This window comes from Notolabrus celidotus, chromosome 1 (assembly GCF_009762535.1).
Source record: "Notolabrus celidotus isolate fNotCel1 chromosome 1, fNotCel1.pri, whole genome shotgun sequence".
NCBI classification, from domain to species: Eukaryota; Metazoa; Chordata; class Actinopteri; order Labriformes; family Labridae; genus Notolabrus; species Notolabrus celidotus.
This window is the reverse complement of record NC_048272.1, coordinates 21,440,518-21,454,895: the sequence shown is the minus strand read 5'-3', so window position 1 is coordinate 21,454,895 and position 14,378 is coordinate 21,440,518. Positions and strand designations below refer to the sequence as shown.

The window sequence follows — 14,378 nt, the reverse complement described above, 5'->3', positions numbered from 1 at the left end:
GATTAGAATGACCAGGATTGGGAAATCCCATTTTTGTATTCAGGATCTGGTAGTTCGATCTCACGTTTGTGTTCCAGTTGAGGCTTCAAGCATCATGCTTTGTCCCCAAGGGTTGCCAAAAATTCACAAAAGCAGAAAAATGAAAGCTGTTCCCTTTAATGAAACATTTTCTTTGCACATTTTTTGCTTATTTTTGGGATCAAAGTTTCCCAGTCCTTCTCCAATGCTATAGCCAACCCAATTCTTCTTTAAGATGTTATCCGATAGCTTCAATCTGATCAGATTACTTTCAATCAACAGGATGCCTGTTTCTTTTTTTTACCACAGTCATGCAGAGAAAAGATACGGCTAACATTCAATAACCGTCCTCTGGTGTCCTCTTCCTTTGTTTGGTCCTCTCAGGAGCTGCCGGAGCAGGCCTACCTCCACCCTCCTCTGACGGTGTTTGTGGTGGAGAATCGAGCCTTTGGTCGGGTCGCTCTGGTCGGGACACACGCGGTCCAGAGCCTCATGGCTTATGCCCCTGATGAGCCTGAGGAGGAACCAGAGGAAGAGGAGGAAGAGCCAAAACCACAACCAAGAGGTGATATCACGGAGAGAAAACATAAATCATCTTTAAAACTTATCAGTCAGAGCAAATTAGAAACAGAGGCCTGCCTCAAATACAGGCCTGGGACCTCCAGTATAATCTAAAGCTTTGTGATTTGATTTTTTCTTTTACTTCTGTGCTAAAATAGAAGTTCTCACACAGTTTTTCTGTGCGTCTTTTCAGCAACCCAGAATTCAATGACCCTCAACCCTCTAACCACAATGAAGAGTATCGGACTCAGCGGCCTGACGCTCCCTACGTCAAAGATCCCCATCAACCCAATGAAACTGCTTAACGTACGTGTGTCATAAAGACAAAACTTCTCAAACAAACTAAAACCACATTTATTCCTAAATGATCAGAGGATGTATTGATGTTGCTCCTCAGGCTCCTCTGAAGAAGCAGTTGGACAATGGGGAGGAGCTGGAGGAGGAGCCACCTGACCAGGAGGAGCTGGACTGGTGGTCTAAATACTACGCGTCAGTGCAGGAGATGGAGAGACAAGTGAGAAACCTCAGAGAAATTAAAACAAAAAATGATCTTATAGCATGTCAGAACAGTTCCAGATATCAACAAATCCTTGCTGAACCAGATAGAACGTGGCTTTTGTGCTTTACTGAATCATCTTTCAAAAGAACAAAAAGGTCTTGATACTTGATTACCCTTGAACGGAGTCGTTAGAAATATAAATGCATAAAGAACAGAAGTCAGAAACAGATATTTAAATAAGAAATTAAACCAGTTCATGTCCAAACAATACATATCTGATGTGTATATCGTCTGCAGGCTGCTGAGGAAGAGGAGAGGGCAGAAGCTGAAGCAGAGACAGGTAGAGTTTTTACTGCTTTAGTGTCCTAAAACTGTCTATTTTCTAAAATTCTCTATTTAATAAAAAAAATTGAATAATAGCTGGATGTCTTACTTATTCATGTGCTATGTATTTGTGGTTGAATGCTTTACTTCTTCCTCTGGTGAACAATCTTTTTTTGCTCAGATGGAGCTCAGCTGTCGATGGAAAACATTGAAGAGGAGGAGGAGGACATCGTGGTAGTGGAGATCGAGCCTCCCAAACGCAAGACAATTGCCATCTTAAAGGTGCGAGTCAGAGTGAGATGTCTGTCAGTCGAGTCCTGTGCATTAAAGGGTTAAAGGAAGCAGCGGTGAAATGTATCCATCTTGAACATGTTGTATTTTGTTTTTAGAATGCTGGGTACAAACATTGTTGGCTCTAAAGGACATTTTTTAAGTGACAACTAGTATTAACTTTTTAAAAGATTGTTCTAAAATAGTGCAGACACTTGCGGATGCTATTTTTCAGATGATGTCTATAAATCTATTAATGCTTCAATTTTCAAGAAACTAAATGTTATGGGGACCCTTTCAATTTTCCTAGACCCACTCAAGTACCTACCTATGGGTCCTGGGGACTTACATTGAAAAGTGAGGCTCAAAAAGTCCATGCTAGGTCCTACCCTCACCATACCTATACTCGAAAAGAGAAATAAAAAGAGAGAAATGGAGAATGAGGAGAAAAATAAATGCTTATTATGTCATCATCTGTTTGTCTGTTTAGCTGTATGGAGGTGATCTGGAGTCAGAGTTCAGTCAGTTTCAGGACTGGCTGAAGATCTTCCCGCTGTATAAAGGCAGAGCGAGCACTGAGGATGATGATGATGATGAAGAGGAGAGGCTGATGGGAAAATACAAGGTACTGTGGACGGAGGGATTTCTGTTTGTCTGTCTTTCCCTCTGCAAAGATAAACTCATTCATAACTTCTCTGTTGTCAGGGCTCCTTTCTGGTTTATCCGATTGACTCAGGAGATGAAGAAGACACAACCTGTCGAATCACCAATGGGATCCCCAAAAATTCACCAATCAAAGTTTTGGTTCGGGTCTATATCGTCAAGGTACCTTTCCATCTTTCTGTCCAAAACCAGTCTTTGTCTCTTTTTTAAATTAGAATTAAAAAAACAGCTCTGTTTCTGTCCTGCAGGCCACCAGTCTGACTCCAACAGACCCCAATGGTAAAGCAGACCCATATCTGGTGGTCACAGTTGGAGAGCAGAGTCAGGACACCAGTGATCGATACATCCCCAAACAGCTCAACCCTACGTTTGGAGAGTCAGTGTCTGTTTGTTTACCTCAACATAACCCTCTGTCTGTCTGTCTGTCTGTCTGTCTGTCTGTCTGTCTGTCTGTCTGTCTGTCTGTCTGTCTGTCTGTCTGTCTGTCTGTCTGTCTGTCTCACTTTCTGAATGTCTGTTATTGTCTTCCAGAGTGTTTGAATTCAACATTTCTTTCCCGCTGGAGACGGATATGATTGTTGAAGTGTACGACCATGACATGCTGGGGTCTGATGATATTGTCGGAGAGACACGAGTCGACCTGGAGAACCGGTTCTACAGCCGCCACAGAGCCAGCTGTGGTCTGGCTACCTACTATGATGTGTTAGTAACACAACTTCATATAACAAATGAGACAACATTGTATAAGTCCCAAAACTGTGACACTTTCATATCATTATTAGAACACATAAGAACCAGAACTACAGCATTCTAGAACCACGGCCACGGCATTCTAAAAGAAGGACTACAGCATTCTAGAATCAGATCTGCAGCATTCTAAAAACAGAGCCACAGCGTTATGAAACCAGAACTATGCATTACTGGTTCTAGAACTATGTTGTTCAGGTTCTAGAATGTCAGTGTTCTAGAAATTGAGCTACATCATTCTAGAACCATGGCCACAGCATTTTAAAAGAAGGGCTACAGAATTCTAGAACCAGGTCTGCAGCGTTCTAAAAACAGAGCCACAGCATTATGAAACCATAACAATGGCATTCTAGAACCAGAACAAAAGAATTTTAGAACCAGAATATGCAGCGTTCTAGAAACAGAGCTACAGCATTCTAAAGAAGGGCTAAAGTATTCTAGAGTCAGATCTGCAACGTTCTAAAAGCAGAGCCACAGCACTATGAAACCAGAACTATGACATTCTGGAACTAGAACAACAGAATTCTAGAATTCTAGAATTCTAGAACCTAACTTGTTCAAGCACATCTCTCGCTGACCTCACATATTCAGAGAGAACCGTAATGTCAAACAAGCCAAAAATAACTTGCTAACTATCGCCGACAAATGCGTTTTTAGTTTTATTCTTAACCTCCAGCTTAGCCCCGCCCACCAAAAAACATCATACTGTTTACGAGGACTAAAAGGGTCAGTAGTAAGGGACTTTGTGTCTTGTTGGTTTCATACATTTTCTTAGTAGAGAACATTTTCCGATTGATGTTTATTTGTTTTGTCTATTTGTGTAACAATTTTCCTCTCAAGTGACGGTTACAATAAGTGGCGGGATTCAAAGAAGCCGTCAGCCATCTTGGCTGAACTTTGCAGAAAGAACGGCATCATGTCTCCAGAGTACAGAACATCTGAGGTCAAAGTGCTCAACAAAATCTTCAAGATCCCACCTGATGCAGTACCTGAAGGTAGGAAGGATAGACAACATGTTCTGAGGTGCCTCTTTATAAAAGAAGTGTCCAAAGTGTGTACTCCTGAAGACATAAAGACAACGTCATGTACCATGCAATGCTGCCACCATCATACTTCGACTGTAACTCTAATGCGTTACTGAGTGAAGTCTTTGTTGTTGTCTTTATAAGCTCTGCTGAAGAAGAACCAGCGGACTACAGAAGAGGAGGCAGAGATGGAGGAACATGCAGCCCTGAGCGTGTTGCACCGCTGGGGGGAGATGAAAGAGTTCATCCCAGGAGCCGTTCATCTGGTCCCAGAACATGTGGAGATCCGATCCCTGCTGAACCAGGACAACCCTGGACTGCCACAGGTGAGAATATAACAAACAATGACTACAGTACAAACTGGCACAACAGGAGACATGCTAATATATGTGTGTGTGCGTGTGTTTCAGGGTTACCTTCACATGTGGGTGGACATGTTTCCCACTGATATCCCAGCTCCACCTGCTATTGACATCAAACCTCGCAAGCCTGAACAGTAGGTCAACAAACTATCAAATAGAGAGTAGTAGAATAGTAAAGACTTAGTATGTTTAACCTTTGCTGCTGTTCTCACGATGTCAGGTACGAGCTGCGTGTTATCATCTGGAACACGGACGATGTGTTTCTTGACGATGTCAACCCGTTCACCGGTGATCCCTCCTCAGACATCTACGTTAAAGGGTTAGAGTCACACAAAAAACGAACACACACACACACACACACACACACACACACACACACACACACACACACACACACACACACACACACACATCACAAAGTGTCTTCTTATCTAAGGTGACTTCTCTGAGTGTATGTTCATCTGTGTGTGTGTGTGCTTGTATATCTGTCAAACAGAGGTCTCAGTCATTGGCACACAGCCTACAACAGGGGACTTAAACTAACGGGGACATTTTTTGGTGTCCTCTGTTGGTCATGTTTAAAATCATGCAAAAATTATATTCAAACCTCTTTAGTAACATTTTACCACAGTTGTTAAGACCTGCAGGTGTGTATGTGTTAAATCAGTTCTCAACAGTGCCCCTACAGGCCAGGGCAGGAATTTGTAAGACTCACTAATGCAGGCTATTTTCATAGTCCTACGTTGTGTGAATACCCTGGCAGTATTTAGAAAACATTGAGGAACCTTGACTTAACGTTCAATGATACATTGCCTTGCTCTTGTTTTTGCCTCTGCAGATGGGTAAGGGGACTGGAAGGAGAAAAACAGGAGACAGATGTCCACTTCAACTCTCTGACTGGAGAAGGAAACTTCAACTGGAGATTTGTATTCCGCTTTGACTACCTTCCTACAGAGGTGCACACAACACACACATTCTGAGCATACACACACTTGGACTTACTGAAGGTTAACATTTCCACTGATTACTGGCCAGGGTTCAAGTTATAATATGAGCTTTATAGTGGGGGTTCCCAAACTTTTCAGCCCGTAACCCCCAAAATATAGGTGCCAAAGACTTGCGACCCCCACTGTCCCTAAAAGTGATTATACATTGCTTCATGTTCCATTTAGCTGGTGTGCAGAAAATTAATGAACTTGCTGCTACTGAGGCTTTTGTTTAGTAACTGTTAACTAACCCTGACCTCAGGGGTTCTGTGTCTACAAGGAACAAAAAACCCCAGAATGAACATTTTTTATCTGGAAGTTTTATTTCAAATTTAACTGCTATTTTTGTCGATATTTTTACAATACTGGTTTAAATATGACATTTGAGCAAGGTTATTATAGTTAACGAAAACTAACGAAATAACGAGAGGTGAAAAAACATTTTCGTTAACTGAAATAAAAATAAAAACGAGGCTTCACAAAAAAATGAAAACTAACTGAAACTGTAGTGAGTTTAAAAAACTAACTAGAATAAACTAAAATTATAGAGAAAATGTCTTTAGTTTTCATATTAAACTCATATTTTGATTGGATATGGAATAAAGTTCGAGACTGATCGGGTGGACGTCTCTGCTCTCTGCTCTCTGCTCTCTGCATCTGCGCGGGAGCGCGCCAAACAGAGCCTGCAGCTGACGGGTGTGCGCACTCACCGCGAGGCAGAACTGCAGGAGGACTAGAGATGAACTCTCTCGCTCCAACTACCTGCCCTGTTTATAACCGTTCATGTGTGCGTGAATGCCCAACAAGTAAGTTGCGTCCTATAATTATAAAGAGACGGAGAACTGACTTTTCCCGTCCATAGGCATTCACGTGTGTTAAAACTTCCGAGAAATCAAATAGATGCCATGAGCGCATGCGTCATCTCATATTGTTAATCACCCATATGATCCTGTTCTGTTAATTTACCATTATGAGTGTTAATGGTGAATTGGTAGCAGTGGTGTTAGAGTGATATGATTATTAGTATGCTTGTACTGGTAGCATCTGAATCATTATCTCTGTATCAATGACTATTGGTTATTACTGATCCTGCTTTTATTGTTAAGGATGTATCAGTGAATCACCATATTATTTAACACTATGGGGGGTCAGTAATGCTAGCCTAAGTGTCTATATTGTGACCATCACCCTCATGTTTGTGTATTTATTTGATGTGTTTCTGACCACACTCATACCAATTCCTCTGTGGCCTCATTGGGTCTGCTGTACTGTTGTGCTGTACAAGGAGAATATTCACTGAACGGTTAAAGCTCCCTCCTGTCTCCTGTCCAGTGTATTCTGACCGACACCCTGGGGAGAGTACTATCCTACAGAGTATCTACCAGTATTTCCTATTTATTTTCTGCCAGTTTCACTTCAGTCGGTGCAGTCGCACAAGCAGGCACGCTTCCACACTTTACCTGCTAGCAGAGCGTCCACACTTTACTTACTATTAGAGCGTTAATGGCAGCGAAAGTTGGGAGAAAGCAGCAGAGCCCCATTTGGGATTACTTTGAATATGACTGTGTCACTGAGGCAGACTCATGGGCATTTAAGGGCCCAAGTGCCTTGCAGTGGAAGGTGATAAAATATGTGGACCATTTCTCAAAAGACTAGAACTAATACTGAAAGTAATAAAAACTAAACTTAAACTAAGCATTTTCAAAAAAAAAAAACTAAACTAAACTAGCAAACCCGCTTCAAAAACTAACTAAAACTAAACTGAAATTGAAAACAAAAAGTCAAAACGAAATAAAAACTAATGAAACATGCAAAACTATAATAACCTTGCATTTGAGACAATTAAAAAATATATTAAAAATTCGGGAAGACATCTCGCAACCCCCCAATAGTGTATTGTGACCCCCCAGAGATTCCCAACCCACAATTTGGGAACCCCTGCTTTATAGGGTCTCTAAAACTAAAAAACGTGCGATATTGGAGAAAAAGAATGCAATTTATTATTTTACATTTGGGGCATTTAACCCAAACATACTGTGCGTCCAATTGCGGTCCATTGTTCTGAAACAACAGTTAAGCAATAGTCATGAATCTCTGCAAATAATTTGTTTTTTGTTTATTTTCTATAAACACATAAATCTCAACCAGAAGGGAAAAATGTGTATACATGCAACAGGCTAATAGGAAATAAAACCCATGCTCTTATTGTTAAGAAGCTTACTGGAGTGGACTACCTAGAGCTCAATGATTATTGTATGGTGGCTGGGAAGTGCAATGCAAATTTCAAAATGACATTAGCAAAACACTTTTATCAAGGCCACAACATATTCACATTTAAGAAAACAAATTTACAAAATCAGAAATACTTCTACAGGAATGTAACAAATGTTGGAAGTGATCCGAAAGTGAAAAATTAGTGGTTTATGGATTTTCAAAATAAAATATGTCTACAATATGAAAATGTGCAACAGCCAGGTAATTCACAACTCTGTTTCCACTCAAATATTTCGATTCAGACTGATTAGAAAACACCTGAAAATGTGTTCCTGCCAATCACAGCTATATCTTATTTGAAATTTCAAAATAAAAGCCATTGGAAATTTGGCATGTTACAATGATTTCGGATACATTCAAAGTGAGATTATGAACAAAATCCAAGTTTCTAATGAATATTGTTCCAAAAAGGCCAAAAAATATAACCTAAAAAAAAAAAAAAATTATTGCCATTTAAAAAAAAAAATTGTTTGTTTTTTTATTTTGAAAGGACACATCAGAATGACCTGTGATTGACAGTCCATTTCTCTCCTCCATCTTCGTAGAAGCTAAAACAAGAGAGTTAATAGACCTTCAGATGGATGGCTAACTCATCTGTTGACAAAACTATTGATAGTAATGAATGTTAAATTTTTTAACATCAGTCTCTCAGCCGAATGATTCAACACTCTTCCTTATCCTATAGCCGTCTAACAAGAGAGACACTGATTGATAATCCTCAGGTTTAAGTCACTTCATGACCTTCCTTCTGTGCCTCATCAGAAACAAACTCTGATTTAGAAAGTTACATATCTAGATGTTTTTCAGTTTGTTACATTCTTCGTCTGTCTTTTTAGAAAGAGGTGGTGTATAAGAAGAAGGAGTCCTTCTTCTCTCTGGAGGAGTCAGAGTTTCGACAGCCGGCTGTCATGTCAGTTCAGGTGTGGGACTACGATCGCATTTCAGCCAACGACTTCCTGGGTGAGACATGAACACACAGGACTGGGTATTATTTATGCACTCTCATATAATCATATAATAAGTTATTTCAATTTTTAAACTTAAACGTCTTCCTTTGTTCTCTCTCTTTCAGGAGCCATCGAGTTGCGTCTCAACGACATGGTGCGACCGGCGAAGACATCGGGAAAGTGTACGATCGACATGGCAAAGGATCGTGCCAGCCCTCGATTCTCCATCTTTCGTGCAAAGAAGATGAAGGGCTGGTGGCCGCTCACCCGCCTGAAGACAGCCGAGGACTTTGAGAAGGAGGAGAAGGAAAGGGAGGAGGCCAAGAAAAAAGGAGGCAAGAAGAAGAAAAAGAAGAAGAAGGACAAGAGGGGGAATATGAAGAAGGAGGAGCTTGAGTACATCGACAGCAGCGGCAACACCTACATGCTCATGGTACAAAAGACGCCAAATTTCAATCATTTTAAAAGACCTTTATAATGAACCTGCCTCGTTTTGTTCATGCTGGTGAATACTTCAAGTACAGCTAATCTAGACTCTGTACTCATTCTGACGCTGTGTGTTTAAAGGGGAAAGTGGAGGCAGAGCTTCAGCTGGTGACTTTAGAGCAAGCTGAGGCCAACCCTGTGGGACGAGCACGCAAGGAGCCTGAGCCCCTGGACAAACCAAAGTATGCACACACACACACACACACACACACACACACACACACACACACACACACAAATAGATGCACTTACAAATTCAGTGTTAGAACAATATTCAGGTGTTGTTAGGAACACTGGAACTGCTTTAACTTGTCGCACTAAAAAAAAAACTCCACAATCCTTGATTTGCCTTTTTGTTGAGAAACCGGCGGGAGAACCGGAACACAAACTAGGCTGTCAGCTGCTTCAGAGGGTTCATCTTTACTTAATATTAGCTTATTTTAATAAAGTCAAACTCAGACATTAATTCATACTAAAGCGGCAACCTCTTGCCTTAAAATATGAAGCCAATGCAGAAGTGCTAAAAACTGCAGTTCATCAAGCGCCCATTAGAGGCTGGCTACAGAAACACAGGAAACCACATACACACCCATTCAAAGAAGACGATCTTTACAGCAGAAATAAACATGTTTACAGCCTGGTTAAAAAAACGTCTGAAAAGTCTGAATAGCTCATCTCTCTATTTTTTATAACAGTATTTTTGAAGAGGTTAAACTTATGAGTTTTGCCCAAATAAGGGCATGACTTATTTGATTGAAAGGCTGCAACATTGTAGCTGTTAGCGAGGAAGCTAAAGGCCCGCCTATTTACCTCACACCAGCTTGGACGAAGTTAGGTTGAGTTCAGCATTTCCAATATGGGTCCTGCCTGATCAGCTTTAAAACAGCGCTTCAGAAACAGATGGGTGACGTCACAGATACTACTTCCATTTATTAGACAGTCTATGATAAGACATTGACTCTTGACCAGAACTTCATACAACCGCACAAACAAAAAAACAAACTATCCCTTTAACTACAGCATTTGATGAAATACCTAATTGTGATGAGACCAAACCTTCAGCTGTCATTAATAAACCGTCTCCTCCTCTCTCTCTAGTCGTCCCACCACCAGCTTCAACTGGTTTATCAACCCGCTGAAGACCTTCATCTTCCTCATCTGGAAGAAGTTCAAGAAGTACATCATCGCTTTAGCCATCCTCGCCGTCCTGACCCTCTTCCTCGGCCTCATCGTCTACACACTGCCGCAGCAAATCTCCAACCTCATGGTCAATGGATGAGGAGAAGTGGGTTAAGAGTCTTCATCACTCCTGCTGGACTGCCTCAAGTTTCTCCCCCTGAACTAATCCAGTTTAAGATCACCTGAAGAGGACATTACTGAATATTCATTCATATACATTCATATATCTATATATCTATATATCTATCTATATCTATCTATCTATCTATCTATCTATCTATCTATCTATCTATCTATCTATCTATCTATCTATCTATCTATCTATATATATATAGATATATATATATATCTATATATATATCTATATATATATTACTGTAGATTAAATTCATACATGTATATTTTGTAATTTAAGATTGTGCACAGAAATATTTTATAGCTGTGAAGAGAAAAATATAACTACATAAATCTGAACCTCTTATAATAACACATTTTCTTTTAGAGATAGTAAGGAGAGAAGTCAATTAATAGATTTTTTAGATTTTACAGTGATTCAGAGCAGATTTTAAATCTCTTATTTGTACAAGTTTATCCTTTTTACACTGAATGACTGATCTGGAATAATTCAAAGAATAAAGGCTGATAACTGCACACTGAATAATCCGTCTGATTTTGGCCTCATAGCACTAAGATAATTCTTAATATAGCATTATAATCAATCAATCAATATTTATATAGCGCCAAATCCACAACAAACTCAAGACTCTTTCCAAACAGAGCAGGTCTAGACCGTACTCTATGTTCTATTATTAACAAAGACCCAACATAAAGATAGGATAAGATCCAGTCCTACAGTCTTACAGACAGGACTCAGTCTGATCTCATCTTAATCCACCATGAGCAGAGCACTTTGCAGCATTTAGCAAGTTACAGTGGCAAGGACAAACTTCCTTTAACAGCAGAAACCTCCAGCAGGACCAGACTCATGTTAGACACACATCTGCTGAGGCCGTGTTGGAGAGAGGGATAGAGGGAGGGGAAGAGAGAGAGATGATAGTGGTGAGACAGATAGTAGATGTAGCAGCTGGAGTCTGGCACATCCAACTAAGAGGAAACCTATGAGACAAGGGAGCTCAGGGACTCCAGAAAGGTCTATGGTTAGTTACTCTAATGGGACAGGGAGGGTTCAAGTAAGTAATAGGCAGAGAGAGGAGAGAGAGGGAAAGACAGGATCCCAGTGAGTTAGTTCCCCCTACAGTCAAAGCCTATAGCAGCATAACTAAGATCTGGTCCAAGCCTGTGCCAGCTCTAACTAAAGCTTTATCAAAGTTGATCTAATTGATGTTAAAATGCAGATTTTTTCCTAAAATGAAAACCAAAGACACTGCTGAGTTTCAGGTACAAACTCCTAGAGACTGACGTATTGATTACAGCCACCAAGTAACAACATCCTGTTGATCCGTCTGTTCTTAAAATGCAGTTTTCATTCTATTGAAATGCTAGCTCTAATTCGGTTCATTAAAGCCTTGAGGGCTAATCCTCTGGAGGGCAGGAGCAATTTTATTCTTGCAATGGGATCATGATAATGAGAAAGAAAAGGAGCAGTAGAAGAACAGTATAACTCGTGCTCCTCAGACTTCATCCTTGTCTGCAGGCTGATTAAGAGGAACCCAGGAATGGTTTGTTTACAGAAACTGGCTCTGATTGTTTCCTCTGAGACTCTGATGATGTTGGGTTGTTACCCTGGAGAGCAGAAAGGAAATGATGTACAGTTAGAGGGAGAGTAGTGGGTTGTGCAGTAAAAGCATGTCCACTGACTGCAGACGACGCACAAGTTATTTTACCTTCAACTATTTATTTGATGGTGGAGTGTGTAGAAATTAAACAAGGGAGTGTTTCAATATAGAAAATGACTGATCTCTACTGTTAAGAGTAGGCTGTAACTGTCCTTTTATGCTGCTATAGGCTTAGACTGCTGGGGGAACTAACAGTGGGATCCTATCTCACCCCCTGACGCTTACTTTAACTCTTCCTTTCCCATTAAAGTTACTAACCATAGACCTTTCTGGAGTCCCTGAGCTCCCTTGTCTCATAGGTTCCTCTGGATCTCAGCTGCTGTGAACATACCAGACTCCAGCTGCTACAACTACTACTATCCATCTCACCACTATCATCTCTCTCGCTCTTCATCTTCCTCTATCTCTCTCCAACACGGTCTCCGCAGATGTGTGTCTAACTTGAGTCTGGTCCTGCTGGAGGTTTCTGCCTGTTAAAGGAAGTTTGTCCTTGCCACTGTAACTTGCTAAACGCTGCAAAGTGCTCTGCTCGTGGCGGATTAAGATGAGATCAGACTGAGTCCTGTCTGTAAGATGGGACTGGATCTTATCCTGTCTTGATGTTGGGTCTTTGTTGATAAAATAACATAGAGTATGGTCTAGACCTGAGGGGTATACTACGAAGCCGGATTTGTGGTTATCGAGGTAACTTCAGGGTTAACTCTGGATCTTCTGTACTACGAAGGTGGTTCACTCCTTACCAGGGTATATAACCATGGTTACTCATGCTGAACTCCTAACCTGCTCCGGAGCAGGTTATGCTCAGGATCAGAGATCAGTTTGGAGAAAACTCCACCCACTGACTAATCAGATCACTCGATCACGGAGCTCTGTGAGCTGATCGCGAGGGGAGGGGGGAGAAGAGACGGGCAGGACACTTTATCTACCTGTAGGATTTTATATATAAAATACTAATGACAGTTATTGATTATCATTCCTGACATCAAACTTAAACAGAGTCTGAAGTCAGATTATTCAGATGAAATCGTTTTAGGCTACTGTTTTAATTATACAACTGCGCGTATTACTTTGAATCATGTTCTCATTTGTATTAGTCCTTTAACCACAGCGCTCAGTTTGATACCGTCAGGGCTGCAGCTGAAATATTACGTCTAAAACTTACACACACGAGACAAGATTCAATCAGAGAGAGAGAGAGATCACTGTCAGGGAATAAACAGAGTTATTATAGTCAGATATATCTAATGATGAATAAACAGAGTTATTATAGTCAGATATATCTAATGATCAATAAACAGAGTTATTATAGTCAGATATATCTAATGATCAATAAACAGAGTTATTATAGTCAGATCTGCACTAAGATGAGAAATAAGACGTCATTTGTGCATTCAAACTGTTTTTGTCTGATCCCTCAATTCTTCCTTCATGTTTCAAACTCAGCTGTGTTGAAGTTAATCTGGATTATGTATTTAACTTCTTCATATTTTTCTTATGTCAGTGCAGTGTTTGAAATTCATTTCGATGTGCTGACGGCAGACTGTCCGTGTCTGTGATTGGTCACATGTTGCCTTCTCCGCCCCGTTCATGTGAACGCGCTCAGGGTAATTCTGGATTGACTCAACATGTTGATAACCAGCTTTGTGTGACAGATTAGCGCGATCTCCTTTGTCAAGTTCAGTGAAGCCGGATCAGGAGAAGATATCTAGGATATGCTGAACTCCCTTCATAGTATACCCCTCTGCTCTGTTTGGATAGAGTCTGAGGATAACATTTGTTGTGATTTGGCAAGATCTAGGAGTTTTCTTATAAAGTTATATTTTTGGGCTTTTTTCCTTTATCCATAGGACAGCTGAAGAGAGACAGGAAATGTGAGGAGTAGAGAGCAGGGAAGACATGCAGGAAATGGTCAACCGGTCTGGAATTGAACCGGCGACCCTTGTGACGAGGACTGTAGCCTCTGTATGTGGGGCGCTTAGACCGCTAGGCCACCAGCGCCCCAGATCTGCGAGTTTTTTAAGGTGAAACATTCAAACGTGCAGTGTTGTCATTTGTTTCCATGTTGATGGCTGCAGGAAGCAGGAATACACTGCAGCAGCTTAACTACGGTGTGCTAAAAGGGACAAGACCACTTGATTAAAAATAATTTACACATAATTTTTATTTATTTTAAAGTTATGTTTTTGTCATTTTTGCCTTTATTAGATACAGCCAGAGAGAGATATGAAATGTGGGAGTAGA

The 14,378-nt window shown here is 40.6% G+C and overlaps 1 protein-coding gene across 1 annotated transcript in view; it reads left to right on the top strand.

Moving 5' to 3' along the window:
- The window catches only part of fer1l4 (fer-1 like family member 4), a 32,786-nt gene extending 22,161 nt beyond the window's left edge, over positions 1-10,625 (top strand). The window contains exons 32-49 of the mRNA XM_034692540.1: positions 403-583; positions 773-885; positions 977-1,093; positions 1,376-1,418; positions 1,584-1,684; positions 2,163-2,297; positions 2,378-2,497; positions 2,584-2,711; positions 2,867-3,037; positions 3,923-4,077; positions 4,252-4,433; positions 4,518-4,603; positions 4,690-4,788; positions 5,308-5,425; positions 8,566-8,689; positions 8,802-9,109; positions 9,244-9,344; positions 10,261-10,625. Of these exons, the coding sequence (XP_034548431.1) occupies positions 403-583; positions 773-885; positions 977-1,093; positions 1,376-1,418; positions 1,584-1,684; positions 2,163-2,297; positions 2,378-2,497; positions 2,584-2,711; positions 2,867-3,037; positions 3,923-4,077; positions 4,252-4,433; positions 4,518-4,603; positions 4,690-4,788; positions 5,308-5,425; positions 8,566-8,689; positions 8,802-9,109; positions 9,244-9,344; positions 10,261-10,441 (2,463 nt within the window). The 3' untranslated portion in view covers positions 10,442-10,625. The remainder of the gene's footprint in view (positions 1-402; positions 584-772; positions 886-976; positions 1,094-1,375; positions 1,419-1,583; positions 1,685-2,162; positions 2,298-2,377; positions 2,498-2,583; positions 2,712-2,866; positions 3,038-3,922; positions 4,078-4,251; positions 4,434-4,517; positions 4,604-4,689; positions 4,789-5,307; positions 5,426-8,565; positions 8,690-8,801; positions 9,110-9,243; positions 9,345-10,260) is intronic.
- Positions 10,626-14,378: the final 3,753 nt, after the last annotated feature.